The sequence below is a fragment of the Lepidochelys olivacea genome (assembly GCF_965140295.1).
Source record: "Lepidochelys olivacea isolate rLepOli2 genome assembly, chromosome: 15".
Classification (NCBI taxonomy): Eukaryota; Metazoa; Chordata; order Testudines; family Cheloniidae; genus Lepidochelys; species Lepidochelys olivacea.
In genome coordinates, this window is record NC_140425.1 from 17,610,607 (window position 1) to 17,630,367 (window position 19,761).

General features: G+C 41.0%; 1 protein-coding gene across 1 annotated transcript in view; it reads right to left on the bottom strand.

The window, feature by feature from the left end:
- PPIL2 (peptidylprolyl isomerase like 2) overlaps positions 1-19,761 on the bottom strand; it is a 116,286-nt gene that overhangs the window by 72,853 nt on the left and 23,672 nt on the right. Inside the window, exons 6-8 of the mRNA XM_084649456.1 lie at positions 14,657-14,708; positions 7,173-7,264; positions 4,805-4,894 (exon numbers count right to left, since the gene is read on the bottom strand). Coding sequence (XP_084505582.1) covers positions 4,805-4,894; positions 7,173-7,264; positions 14,657-14,708 — 234 coding nt within the window. The remainder of the gene's footprint in view (positions 1-4,804; positions 4,895-7,172; positions 7,265-14,656; positions 14,709-19,761) is intronic.

Sequence of the window (19,761 nt, forward strand, 5' to 3'; positions counted from 1 at the left end):
CTTTTGCAGGATTGGAGACACTAGACCTAGTGTCCTAGCCAAATGCCAGTTTTGGTAGCTGCATTCTGCCTACCTACATTCCCCTGAAAATTTTAATCAGAGATGATCTTATTCTTTGCTGCTTCCCGAGGGGTAGTGTAATGCTGCTGTGTAATGTTAAACAGTTGCCATATTCCACACCAGGCCAGTGGTGGCTAAAGCAATTTATGTATATGCAAGTGCATAAAGCTCTTTACACAGAAAAGTACAATATAAACGTAAGATATTGTCATTGTTAAAAAATCGAATTCTGAGTTTGCTTTTTGTTCCAGATCAGAAGTGTAGTTTTGTTTTGCCCTTTTTTACTAAAAGCAATCCAGGTATGACTGTATAAAGCAACAAACATATCCAGTCAGTTGAGCGGATGCTCATCAGCCAAGCTGTAAAAAAAAGTCTGATCAGTATTTGTGCAACTCATTATTAGTGTTGGTAATTGGTACTTATTACAATTTTTCTGTTATACCTTTAAGTAATTCTATTCTAGAAAGAATAAGTATTAAAAACACCACACCTCCACCTTCTTCAAAAGAAGTAAACACTTTAAAGGCAGGTTAATTTGGGGGTCATTTGCTATTTTAACAAATATTTCCTCAGCAGCTGTAGGATTCTGCTGTATGTAACAGAAAGGAAAAATGTGGTCATACATCTGGAAAATACCTGATAAACACACATTAATCTAGCTTTCCACTTGAACTCTATTTATATTTCACTACAAAATCAGTTACAGTAACACATGTGCCCCCATCTGCTTCCTAGGACATTTAGATGAAGCATTTCCATAGTCTGTTTTCTGTCAATAAACTGAGCTACTAAAAATACAGTTCCATTCAGTTGCTATTTGCAAAGTAAAGAATGCTTTTTATAGAAACCCCTCCTCCGTGCCTGATGCTTTGCCGGCAAGCAGGGTCAGAACTACCAATCCAGCTCTCAGGTCTTGCTCTCTCAGACACAAGGACATTCAACTCATGTCAGGAAAGCAAAGAAACCTGTGACAATTAAAGATTTAAATATATAGTTGAAAGCTTTCCAAAGAGACAATGTACATAAGCCAGAGTTCCAGCTGCAAACTCAACCCAGTGATGGTCTTTGGCTAAGAAACAAAGCCAACTAGTGACAGGGCTTGCAAGGGTCAAGTCACTCACTCACTGCCCAGGGTCATCTCGACACAGAGAATTTATAAGGAAGAAAGCCAAAGACCTTGGTCTTTCTTCTAAATGATTTACCAAAAGGAAAAACAGTACATAAGAAATAATAATGAATTCACACATTAAAAAAACAAAAACATGAGGATCATGACAAAAACCCCTGGAAATTCCTGCCTAAGAATGAAAAGTAATAAGGTATAGTTTCAAGGTATAGCACACGGGGATTCAGTTGCATTACACCCATTGACCTGAATGAGAGTTACACAGCTAAGTCTCTGTGCACTACTTTGATAATTGACCCCTTTGACACACTTCTGTATGCTCTAACACCTACACACAAGTGTCCCTACACTATTTCCTCAGTGCACCCCATTATGCTGGTATGTTGGAGGACACAAATGGTTCATTTCCTCATTTAATGTGAATCTCTTAGCTTTTTTTGTTTTCTGTCACAGAAAATTCCTTTTCTTTGTTCACTTTTAAAATACCTCTTATACTTTGAGGCTGCAGAACCAAATGTGGTGAGACAGAGACAAATTTAGTCAGTGGTCTGCTACATGCCTGAGCAGATAAATGTAGTTCATGCTGCATAGTCCAACCAGGCACATGAGAATTTACTGCATTCACTAAAATAGGGCTGGCATGTGCACTGATTGTGTGTTAAAAACGAACTCCTTCAGCCACTGAAAGCTGCTATACATAAACTGACTTTCATCCCAATGACAATCCCCCCCCCCCCCACCCAATAGGAACAGTTTGAGAGTAATGGCCTACACAAGTTAGTTTTGAAAACAGAATGTTGAGTCAGAAAAGCAAAACGTGTTTAAAATGATTGTGTGCTGGTTTCTCAAAATGTGTTTCGCATTCCACTGACGCAAATTTCTCCTCTGCATTTCAGTGGTTTCCAGATAGATTTGAGAAAACAAAATAGATTATACCACCCAATAGTATAGTAGAAAGGTTTAGTCAGCATGAGTTGGGATGACTGCATTTCTTAAGAGTAGCAAATCCACACACATACTATGCAGGTCATCCTAGATGAGTGCATGGGTGGTGTCAAAAGTGCAATTTAACAACATGGGTACTATCTCCACATAGGTGGTGGGGGGGGTCTAAATATGACTGACTGGTCATTGGTACACAGCCTAAGTCATTTATGTTAATATATAGACTGCTGCATATTGAGAGAGAAATACAACTTCACAGAAGAGGCAGAAGTAAGATGCAAGTAAATTCATATAACCCCCTGCAAGCAGTCATGCTAGTTTTTGGAAGATTTATGCATCTAAGAGAATTTAGAAAGGAACATTTAAATACAGTAAGTTTAGTTGAGTAACAGACAGCTGTTTTTATTAATATATTTAAGATATGTACCTATGGAACATGTTAAAATCCTAACACTTATTTAAATGACTGCAGATTTTAATCACTCATTCAAAACTGTTTGGTTTTCCATAATGATGGTGCAAATACAATAGTCACTTAGAGTCTCATCACTGAAGCAAAACCATTAGCATCTTGGCAGTTAGATTCAGATATCATCCTGTCGGAAGCTTTGAAACTTGAATCTGAGGAAAGTTGTGGGCCCTGCATTCACTGGGCTGAAATGTTTAATTTTGTAGTAGCCTGAACAGTCAGAGCCAGAAGGATGGGGGTGGGGGGGTGGCGGGGTAGAGAGATGACAACTGTACACATGCTTTTCAGCACAGCAATACAAGAGGAAACAGCATACTTCTTCCCATGAACAAACAAATTTATTTAAGGAACATTTGCAGCTTAAATTTGCATTTATCAGCCTACCACTGGTGACAATTCTCTCATTCATAAGAGATATGTACTAATCGGTGACTCCAGTGGCATAATCCACCAGTACAAAACAAATTTTTATCTTGCTGTAATGCAAGCTTAACAATAAAATCATTTTAAGGTCTAATATTTAAACTCATTTTATAGTAAATTTCTTTGTAAGCTAAGTGCCTATTACAGCGGATTATAAAGTAGTTTTACAGTCTCTTATTATGGGTTCCAGTACTAGTAAAGTTTCAGAGTAACAGCCGTGTTAGTCTGTATTCGCAAAAAGAAAAGGAGTACTTGTGGCACCTTAGAGACTAACCAATTTATTTGAGCTACAGCTCACGAAAGCTCATGCTCAAATAAATTGGTTAGTCTCTAAGGTGCCACAAGTCCTCCTTTTCTTTTTGCGAGTACTAGTAAACTCACTAAAAAAAACCAACAACCTTAGTAGCATTTCATATTCAGAGAAAATAAAGACTCCCAACTTCCTTTGTAAATGTACTAATTATCTTTGAAGTTTTACATTTTATTTCTACCTAGAACATAGTTACATCTTTCTAGTTTTATAACTTTTTTTTTTTTTTTTTTTTTTTAAAACAAACAGATTTTACACGGTAACAGACATAAGCAAAACATTCAGGTGAAGAATTCTGTATTGCTGCCAGTTTTCTTCTAGATGTAGAGACATTTTGAAAAACCTACTTTGCTCAGATTTTCATTTTTAAAAATCACCCCTAAAATAAAACAGTATCAATTTAATCAGTTTTTCATCTTTTAAATAGCTGAAAATTTATATGTGGATTATTTTAATTTCTTATGACAACATGGTTCATGTCTTATTGGCCATCTGACTGGCTAGCTAAACATAAAGAAGGCTCTGGCCATCTATGTCTCCTTCTAGTTAACATTATAAACAATTACAGTAGATGCTGGCTAATTCCCACTTGGCTAAACTGCAAAACTGATAATTCTTACAATTACCCAATGGTTTCATGCCACTTTTAAGCAAAGATTTAATAGCCAGGTCTCATAACTAACATTTCATTATGGTTACACCACAGTACAATACATTTACTTGTATAGTGTAATGTGTTACATAATTACAAGTACACTTGTCAAAATACAAGAACAATGTATGTTTAAGATGCAGATTTATTGATTTTCTTTTTACCCAATGTGTATGCTTACTCCACAAAATTATTAATCCACAAAATTCAGCAACCCACAATGGGCTTCCCTGCTAAATTAATTAATTAATCACGATCTACTATGGCCTTGTCTACAGTATGGCTTAAGTCAATGTAAATTACATTGCTCAGGGGTGAAGCCCCCTTCTGAGCGAAGTAATTTACATCGACTTAACGTGGTGTCTACAACACATTATGTTGGCGGGAGACGCTCTCCCATAGACATACCTTCCGCCTCTCGTTGAGGTGGATTAATTATGTAGACAGGAGAGTGCTCTCCCATCTACTTATTGAGGCTTCACCAGACGTGCTAAATTGACACCACTGAGCTGATCGATTGCAGAAGTGCCGATTTAGCACCGTAGTGAAGACAAACCCTATATGAAATGAAAAATAATCTGATTAGAGTTTCACTTCAGCTCTGGTGAAATTATATGGAATATCTAGGTTTGCCATCTGGAGAACAAATGAAAGTGATGCGATTGTTACCCACTACAAAATACTGTTTCTCTAATCAGTTGTCATTTTATATCAGCAATGCAACAGGGAGTGGCCAGTCTGCCTAATACTCCCCAACCCATTCCAAAAGAGGGTGTATTAGGAGGCATGAAACAGAATAGAACAGAATAGAAGGTTTACCTGCAGTGTCAGGATGTCCTGCCTAGTAAAGGGTTCATCAGTCAGGAGATCCTTGTAGCTTTTTGTTTTTATGTTCAGCTGCTCAACTGCCTAACAACCAGGTGGAAAACAAGAAATTAAAATTTGAAATTATCTGCCAGGCAAATGCAAGACATCTTGCACCCTTTAAAAATACACAGGATGACATAAACAAATTAGAGACATTCACCTCCAATAGGTGATCACATTGTTTCACTGGGCTCCTTATTAATTTTGGAAAACATATGTATTTCTTTCCTAACCATTTGACTCAACAATCTCTAATAAAAAAATATTTTATTTAGGACTCTCTAGCTACATACATTGTTGCTACATGTTTTTAAACCAAATTCCACATAAGAATTTAAAGACAAGCACAAAAAGAAAATCCTGTCATCAGTTTTCTAGATTATAGTTAAAATGCACAGAACCACATTTTTATGTGTGGAGCAATATTAATCTCTAATTTAACAGGTGCAATGAAAGTGATTTATAAAATGGGCAGCAGTTTACAGCATGGTAGGAATCAACATCAAAGAAATACATTGTACTCCTGAACAAATAAAATAATCAAACCAGAATCACCACTACATCAAAGCATGGAAGACACAGCTTTACTTACAAGGAAAGAAACAGATGTACTCACACTCAAGTGCCTCCTCCTACCCAGAACCAAAATAGGTAACATTTTTTCTGCTACTTTAAAAGTCTAGAAATGAATTTACGGCTTATATAACCTAGGAATAAAATTACACTGGAGAGAGTGATGTCTAATGCGAGCAAATCTGTGCAAGTTTTCCCCACACATCTGCTCAGCTGAGGTCTCTTTAACAGGGTATGCAAATTTTGGCAAAATGGGTAGCAGTTCTACTATATGGGCAAGCATCAATTAAGGACTAGGCTGCTAAATCATTTTTACTTGTAATCAAAACAAACTAGTATCCATGTTTCCAGAAGAGAATAGCAAGTATTCTAACCCAGTCTCATCTGTTCCCCTAACTAGAGATTTTAAAACGTGCAATGCCATTTAGGATTGGGAGAAGATATTGAGGTGGGGTTTTTTTGGTGAATTTAGCCCCTTTTCTTGTTTGCAATTGTCCAAACTGATTTTTTTTTTATTTGAAATTTCAGTATTTCAAACAGTTTGATGTCTGTTTTGTGTGAACAAATTCCAGCCTGTGGACTGTTCACAAATGTTCACTGCATGTATTTCTTACAACAGTGGTTCTCAATCAGGGATACGTGTACCACTGGGGGTACACAGAGGTCTTCTAGAGGGTACATGAACTCATCTAAATATTTGCCTAGTTTTACTACAGGCTACATAAAAAGCCTAGCAAAGTCAGTACAAACTAAAATTTAATACAGATAAAATGAGAAAGTAAGGAATTTTTCAGTACTAATGTGCTGTGACACTTGTACTTTTTGTGTCTGATTTTGTAAGCAAGCAGTTTTTAAAGTTAGGTGAAAGTTAGGGCATGCAAGACAAATCAGACTCCTGAAAGGGGTACAGTAGTCTGGAAATGCTGAGACCCACGGTATTACAATCCTGGATAGTCAAGCTGTGTACATGCTCACCCAAAGGTTTGAAACTGATTGTATTGCAAACAAACCTTTGTTCACACAAATGTTCACAGAATGTGAATAAAAAGTTGAGAAATGCAGTTCACGTGAAGCTCTCAAATGTCCACTAATAAGTTATCTATTTTTCTCCAACTCCAGTTAAAATATTCTTGCTTACTAAAGAAAATTAGAAACAGCCAATCTGCCCTTTGTGCATGGATATATATTAGAAAGAAATGTTGTTGGCTGCACAGAAGAGTTGTTTGTTCATTCAACTGAAAATGAATCAGGAGTGTGACAGTGAGTCAGGAGTTAAGCATTCTGACCTACAACTCTCTCTCGGGCTCAGCTACATGCAGCTTACTCAAATGACAGGCTTTAAAAGTAATATGCATCTTAAATCATTCGGAATGTCCATAAGGGGTGAAATTCATCCTTGTGAAAAAGCCAAGGGCCTCAGCTCCATTTCAGACCTATTTTGAAGACTTAAATGGAACCTCAGTGGTGTATAGGCCTCTTGCTGGCCCGAGGCACAGGGGTCGATTCCACCCTATTGGAGATAGCGTGGCATACAGCAGGGAACTAGAATTACTTGGATTCTATTCCCCATGCTGCTCCTAGTTTGCTGCATGACCTTAGGGAAGCCTCTTCACTTCTATGTGCCTCAGCTTCCCTGTCTGCAACACAGGGACAACACTTACCCACCTCTGTAAAGCTCTTTGAGAGCCCTGAACGAAAGATGCTACAAGTGTAAACCATTAACACTGAAATGCAATGGTGAGCCTACCTCATAAGCAAATACATTTCCAGTCGTCTTGATAGCCACTATATGGGAGTTATTGGTGAAGACAGTGAAGAGCACTGGACAATGGTAATTACCTGTGGGGGAGGAGGGGAAAAAAACAAAAAACAAATTCTGCATGAGTTTCTTATGGTTGTTTAGACAAATGGAATGGTTGCTTTAGTTGCCTTTGTGAAGAATATTTACATTCTTTCTATAAAACAAATGCATTTTTCATGTTCAGTGTACAATTTATGGTCTTTTTAATTCATGCTTTGTTTCTCTAGTACTTGGGGGGGGTGAGGTAGAATGACACCTAGAAGTATTATAAACCAAGAGAGAAAAATGGGTCTTTGAAGTCCACCATCCAGTAGCCAGCAATATAGCACATCACATAATGGGGTTGCTGTCTACTCAGTATCACAATATAAATATCGTAATAACCAAGACACTCTTGTTGAGTGTAACTTCTCACTACCCCCACCACCCTGTTTTCAGCCTCGTTCTCAGGAACATATCTTGGTTTATATCCAGCAGAGGTTCAGATGAGATGGTGCCCTTTGCAGGTTCTGCTGGTCAGAAAAGACAGCACTTCGTATTCAATCTCAGTAAACAGAATTCCATTAAACCTAAGCACATGCTTTTCAATAAAGAACCTGGCTTCAGCTCAAATTGAGCTGTAAATTTTCCTAAGAGGGTCAGCATAAATATTAAACACATCTTACCTAAAGATAGTGATGAAAGCCAACGGATCAAGAAAATGTATGGATAAACTTGGCAGAAAGCAATTAGAAGATTATTATTAATTCTTGATCAGTTTGCTAGATTGGGAATTCGGAAACAGCTTTGGCTCATTTGATTCTTTTCCTACTAATTACAATCTGATCAATCAAAAACAGCAGGGAGAATTGAATAAAGATAGCTAAAAGCACTACCAAGACAGGACAGGGAAGCTCCTACAGATATCACCCACTAGAGTCACCCAGAAATAGTGCTCCAATCTCAGACTTGTAAAAGCAAGGATAAGAAATTTTGGGAATTTTTTATTGATTAATCTACCCAAAACTGAAGGAAAGTTCTGTACTTTATGAGAATGTGTACACTTCAGAGGCAAATTTAGAAGGTGTTTTATGACAGGGGCGGCACTACTTTGTCCCACTGAGGGACACACAAGCAAGCTACCTAGAGCCTGAGGCCTGCCCCCAGTTGCCTAAAATAAAGGAAACTGCAGCTGCTTTAATCTTTAATACAGAGGAGCACTCCATGAAGACAGTGCTCCATCTTGATCTGAATGGAAGATGCTCAGATAAAGACAGAGCATTACATGGCTTTTCCTGTAACCACTCCTCACCCGACTTTCTATATGAAAGAGGAGAACAGACATCTGGGCATGTGTTAAAATTCCATGAACCAGGTTTTAAGAAATGCCTGCTGTCAGACAGAAATAAAGATCAAGTCTCTTCCTTTCATATTGTAGCCTTTTACTTCATCTAGCGCCACCCAATGGGCTCTTCTTAAAAAAAGGCTGTTTGGAAAGTTCACGGCTACCGTAAACTCGCCTGTGTTATTACCGGTACAGTATTAGTGCCTGTGCCCCCCAGCTGTGGAGCAGGACCCCACTGTGTTAGCACCCTACTAACACGAAACAAGAGCATGATCCCTGCCCCAAAGTGCTTCAGCCTGCTAGCACGCACTTTGGCACCGATGATACAGCTAGCTACATATATCCCACAGTACTGCCAGGTGCTTCCCCCCACCCACCCACTCCACCAGTCTTGGCTGGCAGCCTGCACTTCAGTATACACTTGCCAGTTCACCCACAACCTCAGGAGAGAAGGGTTAACTGAAAGCGACTCGTCTTTCCCTTGCAGATGGCAAGGGCTCTCTCAACCATGGCAGCTCACGATGTAGTTCATGTACAATGAGTTGCTCTGACACGAGAGCATTTCACAGTAGATAAGACTCTTTTCCTCTAAGTGTAACTGGTTCTGAGGAGCAACTCCATCATATTTATTAGTTTCAGTTCCTGCTACCATAAGCAAATTCTCCCTCCTGACCAGCAATGTCAGGAGTGAAATTGCAATCAGTTCACAGTAATAGGGCCCATGCTCTAAGAATTGGTTACTGAATCTCCAAGCCACATGTAAACTCTTAGCAGTTTTCCCCAAAGCCAATACACTGTTAAAGCTGAGAATTTATTCCTCCTCCAAAAGAAGGGACATTACTTCAGTTACAAATTTACACTCTAAAAAGTGAGGAAATTCTACTATACGGATCCAGCTCCAGCCTTAATGCCCCATAACCTCATGTTCTCCCTTCCACACACAGATCAGAGACCTCCCTTTGCTCTTACCACTCTCTCATTCAGAATGAAACACTCCCCAAACTATCCGCCCCCTCCAGCAATCATCCCCTACCCTAAAAGGTTTAGTTGTCAATAGTCACACCAAACAACATTTTCAAGAGATACTAGTGATTTACCTGAGACATCATATAAAGGGACCTGGTTGACACAAAGTGCACTCTCTGAAAATCAGGCCCCTTTAGGGTCTCTCAGGTTGGGCACCCAAACACTGAAGCACGCAAAATCACCAGTCCTTTTTTGAAAAGCTGGGTCCCTATCTCCAACCTCCTTTTCTGGGGAAAATCAGAGGGTGGAGCTAACCAGGCTCCCATATCCGACCCATTCCAGCATGCCTGACTTCTTACAATCAGGCTGAGGCATGGCATGGGAACAATTTTGGTGACAGTGATGGACCACCTCAGATAGCCCGGGACAGAGACACACACACCTACTAGAAGGGGAGCTCTTCTTCATTATTCTAGGATGAGGAGCCTAACCCTAAATCCTATGCCTTTTTAGTTATACCCCTACTCCTGATGTATGATGCACATTATTATATACCCTGGACCCCTGAGAATGTTCTAATCTTTGCCTGCACAAGCTAATTCACCTGAAAAAGGTTAAAGAATTACAATATGCATAACTACGTTTAGAAACAAACTATGTTCCAACATGTCTCATGTACTTTGCCCCTGGAGGAATGCATTCATTTCAAGGATGACTTTTCAAAAGCAATCTTACTGAACTATGGGAGAGCAAAAAATGGTGAGAACGCCTTTAAAAACACACCTTCTTCCTCCCACACTTTACTCTTCGGCCTGCAATTCTTGTAATATTTAAATTAAAAATTCACCTTTGGGTTGAGATTAAGCATAAAATATTGCAGCCCAAAGGATACTGTTTTGCAAAAAGTTGTAAGTGGAGAAAAATCAGAGTTCACGATGAAATGGCTCCTTTATACTTAAGAGTCTCTATTATGACGCCTTAATATTCTAAGCTTGTCATTTTAATTGAGCTAATCCCACTCGCGTTAACGGTAGCTGTATAGCTAAATGCCCTGAATCGTGAACTGAAAATATAACGGCCAGGATTTCCAAACGTCACCTCCATTTTGGCGTGTCCAACTCGAGATCCCCAAAAGCCGCCCAATTTTCAGAACGTACTGAGCTGGAGCTATAGTAAGTTGTGCACCGAAAAATTGCTATTCGGTTTTTAAAACCTTTATCAATTTGTTGATGTCTTACCGCTTAGGACAATGTTGTAAAGGCATTAAGATTTGTCATTTGAATGCAGAACGCTAAAGAAATGTGTTACCAATCATAGAACTCTTATGACGGACAGTGTGGTCTAGTGGATTTAGCTAAGGATTTAGGAGATACAAACTTCTAAATTCTAATCCCATCTCTAATGCCTAGAGCCCTTCTTGCCTACATTTTCCCCTCAGGAAAGAGATGATGATCATTACCTGCTTCAGAGGTTTTATAAATTAATGGTTGTAAAGTTATTAGAACATATAACATGCAAAGTATTATTAATCAATCTATAATTGTCTCCCTTATCTTACTGGTGGTCCTGGATTGATCCTTGATTTTACGTTTCTAAACCAGCAGAAGCACAATCACAGGCTCTTCTCTAACAGGTTGTTATTCGGAAGACGCCATGAACAAGTTCCTCAGAAAACAATTATCCTGAGTTGTCAAATGATTTATTGAGCATTTTGCCCCCAATTTTACCAGTGTCTTCAAAATGGAGTTCAAATCATGGAAGACTGATAAGGAGGATCAGTGAGGTCTGCTGAGTCACAACACCCCCTGGACTTACAACAAGCTCTATCAACTTCTACATGAGGGTCTCCCTTTCCCACAATAAGAAAAGGAGTACTTGTGGCACCTTAGAGACTAACCAATTTATTAGAGCATAAGCTTTCGTGAGCTACAGCTCACTTCCTCAGATGCATATCGTGGAAACTGCAGCAGGCTTTATATATACACAGAGAATATGAAACAATACCTCCTCCCACCCCACTGTCCTGCTGGTAATAGCTTATCTAAAGTGATCATCAGGTGGGCCATTTTCAGCACAAATCCAGGTTTTCTCACCCTCCACCCCCCCACACAAATTCACTCTCCTGCTGGTGATAGCCCATCCAAAGTGACAACTCTTTACACAATGTGCATGACAATCAAGTTGGGCTACTTCCTGCACAAATCCAGGTTTTCTCACATCCCCCCACCCCCATACACACACAAATTCACTCTCCTGCTGGTAATAGCTCATCCAAACTGACCACTCTTCAAGTTTAAATCCAAGTTAAACCAGAACATCTGGGGGGGGGGGTAGGAAAAAACAAGAGGAAACAGGCTACCTTGCATAATGACTTAGCCACTCCCAGTCTCTATTTAAGCCTAAATTAATAGTATCCAATTTGCAAATGAATTCCAATTCAGCAGTTTCTCGCTGGAGTCTGGATTTGAAGTTTTTTTGTTTTAAGATAGCGACCTTCATGTCTGTGATTGCGTGACCAGAGAGATTGAAGTGTTCTCCGACTGGTTTATGAATGTTATAATTCTTGACATCTGATTTGTGTCCATTTATTCTTTTACGTAGAGACTGTCCAGTTTGACCAATGTATATGGCAGAGGGGCATTGCTGGCACATGATGGCATATATCACATTGGTGGATGTGCAGGTGAACGAGCCTCTGATAGTGTGGCTGATGTTATTAGGCCCTGTGATGGTGTCCCCTGAATAGATATGTGGGCACAATTGGCAACGGGCTTTGTTGCAAGGATAAGTTCCTGGGTTAGTGGTTCTGTTGTGTGGTATGTGGTTGTTGGTGAGTATTTGCTTCAGGTTGCGGGGCTGTCTGTAGGCAAGGACTGGCCTGTCTCCCAAGATTTGTGAGAGTGTTGGGTCATCCTTTAGGATAGGCTGTAGATCCTTAATAATGCGTTGGAGGAGTTTTAGTTGGGAGCTGAAGGTGACGGCTAGCGGCGTTCTGTTATTTTCTTTGTTAGGCCTGTCCTGTAGTAGGTAACTTCTGGGAACTCTTCTGGCTCTATCAATCCGTTTCTTTACTTCTGCAGGTGGGTATTGTAGTTGTAAGAAAGCTTGACAGAGATCTTGTAGGTGTTTGTCTCTGTCTGAGGGGTTGGAGCAAATGCGGTTGTATCGCAGAGCTTGGCTGTAGACGATGGATCGTGTGGTGTGGTCAGGGTGAAAGCTGGAGGCATGCAGGTAGGAATAGCGGTCAGTAGGTTTCCGGTATAGGGTGGTGTTTATGTGACCATTGTTTATTAGCACTGTAGTGTCCAGGAAGTGGATCTCTTGTGTGGACTGAACCAGGCTGAGGTTGGTGGTGGGATGGAAATTGTTGAAATCATGGTGGAATTCCTCAAGGGCTTCTTTTCCATGGGTCCAGATGATGAAGATGTCATCAATATAGCGCAAGTAGAGTAGGGGCTTTAGGGGACGAGAGCTGAGGAAGCGTTGTTCTAAATCAGCCATAAAAATGTTGGCATACTGTGGGGCCATGCGGGTACCCATAGCAGTGCCGCTGATCTGAAGGTATACATTGTCCCCAAATGTGAAGTAGTTATGGGTAAGGACAAAGTCACAAAGTTCAGCTTTCAGGGCCTAATAACATCAGCCACACTATCAGAGGCTCGTTCACCTGCACATCCACCAATGTGATATATGCCATCATGTGCCAGCAATGCCCCTCTGCCATTTACATTGGTCAAACTGGACAGTCTCTACGTAAAAGAATAAATGGACACAAATCAGATGTCAAGAATTATAACATTCATAAACCAGTCGGAGAACACTTCAATCTCTCTGGTCACGCAATCACAGACATGAAGGTCGCTATCTTAAAACAAAAAAACTTCAAATCCAGACTCCAGCGAGAAACTGCTGAATTGGAATTCATTTGCAAATTGGATACTATTAATTTAGGCTTAAATAGAGACTGGGAGTGGCTAAGTCATTATGCAAGGTAGCCAGTTTCCTCTTGTTTTTTCCTACCCCCCCCCCACAGATGTTCTGGTTTAACTTGGATTTAAACTTGAAGAGTGGTCAGTTTGGATGAGCTATTACCAGCAGGAGAGTGAATTTGTGTGTGTATGGGGGTGGGGGGGATGTGAGAAAACCTGGATTTGTGCAGGAAATAGCCCAACTTGATTGTCATGCACTTTGTGTAAAGAGTTGTCACTTTGGATGGGCTATCACCAGCAGGAGAGTGAATTTGTGTGGGGGGGTGGAGGGTGAGAAAACCTGGATTTGTGCTGAAAATGGCCCACCTGATGATCACTTTAGATAAGCTATTACCAGCAGGACAGTGGGGTGGGAGTAGGTATTGTTTCATATTCTCTGTGTATATATAAAGCCTGCTGCAGTTTCCACGATATGCATCTGAGGAAGTGAGCTGTAGCTCACGAAAGCTTATGCTCTAATAAATTGGTTAGTCTCTAAGGTGCCACAAGTACTCCTTTTCTTTTTGCGAATACAGACTAACACGGCTGTTACTCTGAAACCTTTCCCACAATGTTACTATATCCTTAGCGAAGGTAGCATTTCCCTTTCCCTTGGTCTTTTAAAACCCAGAGACTATTCCACTGAATTGACTGGGAAGCTGGGGAATAAGTAGCATGGGAAAATTAACATCTTTTCCAGGCTAATGTGCTTCTAATTCTGCTGTGACATAACACTGCAACATTAATGAAGACTTTATTCTTTTATATTCTGTTGCACATTATCTCAGAATACTAAAGTAAGCCAGGGTTAAGGTACAGGCTCAGATTCTTGTAGTAAATTGGCTATAGTAGTTATGGGTATCGGTTAAAGATAACACACCATGTAATTTCATCCTTCCAGAAACACTTACTCTCATCATGTAGTACCTTACTCGGCAAGCAGTCACAAAACGAAATGGGATTACTTTCAGAAATAGAAACTACTCAATGTAAGGGTGACAGAAATGGGGCCTTAATGAAGAACATGTTGATTCCAACAGTGACAGGCTCAAAAATAAAATTATGGATCCTACATGGAAGGTAACACATTATTTTAGTACATGAACCTATAGCTATAAAATAATCCTGCTTTGTAAAAGCGTTCAGAAAAAATAAAGATTGCACCAACTCACCTTCATTGTTTTTAGCGAAGTTTAGTTTGACAAGAGATTTGGCATCTAGTTTCTAAGGGATACAATAAAATATGGAAAAATTAATCACTGCTAACACTGACCTCAGAAATAAAATAATACCATGGCATTAATGAAGCTTGTTATTATTACACTGACTGCATCATCGTCAATAATAAACTGCCTGTTATATTATCACAGTAACTCTGGAAATGAAAGAGGATAGAGCCAATCCCCAGAAATCATATTTAGGGAACTTGAGAACAGGGAAACACATTACAGTATTGTAGCTTGATACAGTATTGTCCTAATACAAATGTAATAAACCTGAGATGAAATAGTTCAATTTATACTTTGCCTCAGCACAAATTAAAAAGGGGGTCAGCATGAAAAGATGAGAGGCAATAACTTGCAGCAAATACATTATATTGAAAGCTATTCTTGTTGATTAAAAGTGACAACTCTGAAAGGCATTTCTGCTGGAGAGCGTAAAGCAAGCAAACTATTTTTGTGATTACATTTATTACTATGTGACTAAAGTAACTATCGTTTATCTTTTGCTTTAACAGACTATTCGTCAGCCCACATACTAACTAGCAAAACATCAGAAGTAATGAAGAATGGTGATCTGAACTCTTGGGAAATGTATACTTTTGATCATTACGAATTTTTAATACAGCTGATACTGTAGCAAGAGTTCCATGGATTTTATGACTGAGAATTAGAGTTAAGGGGAAGATTAAGTTGGCCTACTAGAACTAATTAAATTACCTTTTTTTTTTTCTCACCTGAATAGAGAGTGCTTTGACAGGGAGTCTCTCAGGCCCTAATCCTGCAATTTGATCTTTGCAGGCAGGCCACAGCAAAGTCCTATTGAAATCAACAGGGCTCTACATGAGCATAGAGATCCTCCAGCACAGAGCCCCATTTATTTCAATAGGACAGAAGTAAGTGTTTGATCATCAGACCTTAGTGCCCAATCCTGTAGCTGAGTGCCTTCCTCTTTCAGGCGCAGCGCACCCTCAACTACCATTGACTTCAATGGCCTGAGGGCACCTCATAGGATCAGGCCCTTACAACCCTAAGAATTTAGGTAAGAATGGCTATTGGTAATGCAAGTAAAACTAAAACGGACACCTCCCGAAACTCGCAGTATCAAGCCTACCAATACAATGTATCATGATGGACCATAGGTTTGTAAGCTGAGTCAGGACCTCAGAAATAACAATAAAAAAGCTTAGTCTGAGGAACATACAGGCTGCCAGAAAAATTTAGTCACTGCCAGATTTCCTGCGAGGAGCTCCTACAACAAAGGCCTTTTAAAAGACAACTAGTCCTGCTTTCAGACAATCAATTAATCAACAAATAAAGAAGGCAGAGAGCTATATTCCTCTTTGTATCCCTAGACAGGTCTCTACTCATTACTGTTTGTAGATCTGCATAAGCTTTGTGCAAAGACTTGTTGGCTCAATTTTGATGGCACATAGTGGTTACATAAAAAGTCACACGACCACATTTTGTGTGTCTAATCAAGACTTATGTTCCTTGATCAGAAAACTACAAGATATGACAGCTGGCTCATTCTTCTATGACAGCTGGGCTTTTTTTTAAATACAAGGCTGCCTCTCAAATTGTTTTGTCAAGTCGCAGCATTAATTAGCTGCCACAAAGGTAACCATCTGCCTAGTTTACTACCAAGAGGAACAAGGGAAAAAAAATGGGAGAGAGAATGAACATGCTAGTTTGTTAGCGTTGTCTCCGGCCCAGTAATTAGAGGATGCAAGTCCAATATGGTGGTTCTTATGTTGTGGTTCTCAGGCGAGACAGACACCATCTGCAGGAAGGCGTAGTAACGGCAATGGCAAAGCACTGCATGTCCAATCTAAAGTAGGATTTCTTACTAGGAAAGAAAAATTATTGAGGAAATGGAGGGAGACAATGTAGAGCTGACAATGTAAACTGATGTGTTTGGATGGCTTTGTCCTGCCTAGAGATATTAACACAAAACATATCCACAAATGCATGCTCAACAAAACAGCCCAAATGTTAAATCTAAGGATGCACTCCTTTAGAGAGACACCACCTCCTGAAATATTGAAAAACCTCAGTTAAGATCAGTTTAAAGAAGACCTAGAAAGAGATGTAGTCTCCCTCTGCTCTCAAAAGAGGAGAGCAGGCCATCTGTGAACAAAGCAAGAAGCTGCAGCTCAAACAGAGGCAGTCCTCAGACAGAGACCCTAGCCATGATTTAGGATCCAAACTGTTGTACTCGACTGCATTTTCTGCTTCCAGCTAGAGTCGATCAGCACTAGCAAAAGTTTTAGCACATTATTTTATTAGTCAAGATGTATTATGTCCTTAGAAGCACTATCATGGCCTCAGGCTCCTATCCAGTATCCCAGGAGACAGTACTGTGCCACAGGTCACATCTTTTGGACGAGAGCGAGTAAACAATTTATTTCTAGATAAAATGGCTCATGTTGCAAGGCCTAATGTCAGCATCCAAAAATAATATGGGCCAACACCTCAGACTGATAGTATTCATAGGTAATGTGAATCTGTAATATAAAGACAAAAAGATGTGACTGACTGAACATAGCCAGCTGATCAGTATGCGCTACATTACAAAGAAATCTCAGAATCAGGAAGAGGCTAATTCACACTCATGTTATACATTAACTACACAAAAACTACATTAAAAGAATATTGTTACAGTGGGCAACTCAAGCTCTCGAAGAAGTTAGAAAATGCCAGAATTAAGTTTGCTTATTCACTGGTTCTCAGTTCCAGTCTCCTCCCTACAAGATTCTTTATCCGATTTCAGTTCCCCACTCCATCTACTGGCTTCTAGTCTTCCCCCCATCTCCCTCCTACTCCTAGTTTCCTTGCCCAATCATTCCCAGTCTCCACACATGCCAACTCCCAGTTTCCCCTACCTGTCCTCACCACCCTTCAGTCGCAGTGACTGCCCCCCATACTCCTTGTCCCAATCTGCTCTAACCACTTCTGCATTCAAATCAGTAGCTTCCTCCACCACATTCCCCTGCTGGGCCCAGGCAGGCACTCAGAGCATAGAAGAGAGTGCCTCTGCTCTCAGTTGAGATGCTAGCACCCGATGTAGCCTACAGCAACCCAGACCAAAAATTTCAGAGGAAGTCTGGCTCAGCTCTGGGCTGGAGCATGTGCAGCACGGACAGAATCTTCAGGAAATTCAGCCCCTAAAATCTACAGAGTCATAGAATCATAGAATATCAGGGTTGGAAGGGACCCCAGAAGGTCATCTAGTCCAACCCCCTGGTCGAAGCAGGACCAATTCCCAGTTAAATCATCCCAGCCAGGGCTTTGTCAAGCCTGACCTTAAAAACCTCTAAGGAAGGAGATTCTACCACCTCCCTAGGTAACGCATTCCAGTATTTCACCACCCTCTTAGTGAAAAAGTTTTTCCTAATATCCAATCTAAACCTCCCCCACTGCAACTTGAGACCATTACTCCTCGTTCTGTCATCTGCTACCATTGAGAACAGTCTAGAGCCATCCTCTTTGGAACCCCCTTTCAGGTAGTTGAAAGCAGCTATCAAATCCCCCCTCATTCTTCTCTTCTGCAGGCTAAACAATCCCAGCTCCCTCAGCCTCTCCTCATAACTCATGTGTTCCAGTCCCCTAATCATTTTTGTTGCCCTTTGCTGGACTCTCTCCAATTTATCCACATCCTTCTTGAAGTGTGGGGCCCAAAACTGGACACAGTACTCCAGATGAGGCCTCACCAATGTCGAAGAGAGGGGAATGATCACGTCCTTTGATCTGCTGGCGATGCCCCTACTTATACATCCCAAAATGCCATTGGCCTTCTTGGCAACAAGGGCACACTGCTGACTCATATCCAGCTTCTCGTCCACTGTCACCCCTAGGTCCTTTTCCGCAGAACTGCTGCCTAGCCATTCGGTCCCTAGTCTGTAGCTGTGCATTGGGTTCTTCCGTCCTAAGTGCAGGACCCTGCACTTATCCTTATTGAACCTCATCAGATTTCTTTTGGCCCAATCCTCCAATCTCTACAGAGCATGTTCAAAATTGCAAAGGCTTAAAACTTGGCCAGATTTGGGTGGCTTTTCATTGGAAAGGCAAAAAGCACATGCTTGACACAAAGGCCACCCTCTGGCAAACGTCAAGTCCCTGCTCCAAAGCCTAGGGGCAGTACAGCTGTCCAAAGAAAAAGTCACCAGAATTTTTATTTATTTATTTATTTTAAATAAGGGCAAAAACAACATTTTCTCCTAATTTCTTGGATACAGCTGAGCCCATTTTGGCTGAAGCCCCTATAAAATGAAATTCAGCCTGAGGCAAATACCTGGCAGGGAACATTTCAACCCAAATGATTAAAGTTTGGGAAAGTTATAAACAACTGTAAAAAAGGGTCTTGTAATGGGAAGTGTTGGGCAACCTTAACAGGCAGTGCTACCGCCTCGCCTATATTTGTGCGTATGTGTAAGGACACACAGGGTATGTTTACATTGCACAGTAAACCTGGGAGTGAGTGACCCATGCCTGCAAACCTGCTCTTTCGAAGCTTGAGCTTGGGTGTCCACAACACATTGCTATGCCTCATACCTTTGAGGATGTGTCCTCAGTGCACTACAGATACAAGTCAGGCATGGTTGGTTCTGGGGGAGTATCCCAGGGTTCTTAGCACCCTTGCTAGCCATAGATGCTCTAGGGCATTATTCATAGCATACTGAGGGAGTCTGCCCATCCAGTGGCCGTTGACCAGACGTGCTCTTAGCTTGCCAAGACACCCAGTGGATCTGCGCACTCCCTGCAAATGGAGTCTGCGACACGGATCTAGCATGGGGCTGCTCCGCGGGGTCAGGGTCTGGGGTCCAGGCTGCCACCCAGCACCATGGGGTCGGGATCCGGGTTGCCACCCAGCTGCCCACCCAAGTCCAGGGTGGGGGCTGCCGCCCGACCCAGGGCTCCACTGATGGCCCCACTCTATGGAGGGGTCTTTGGGTGGGAGGCGCTGGGCATAGAGGTCTGTGGGGGGGTGCTGTGGTTCTCAACCTGTGGCCCAGGTAACACGTTCTGGGCCGCATAGGCAGCCCCCAATGATCAGT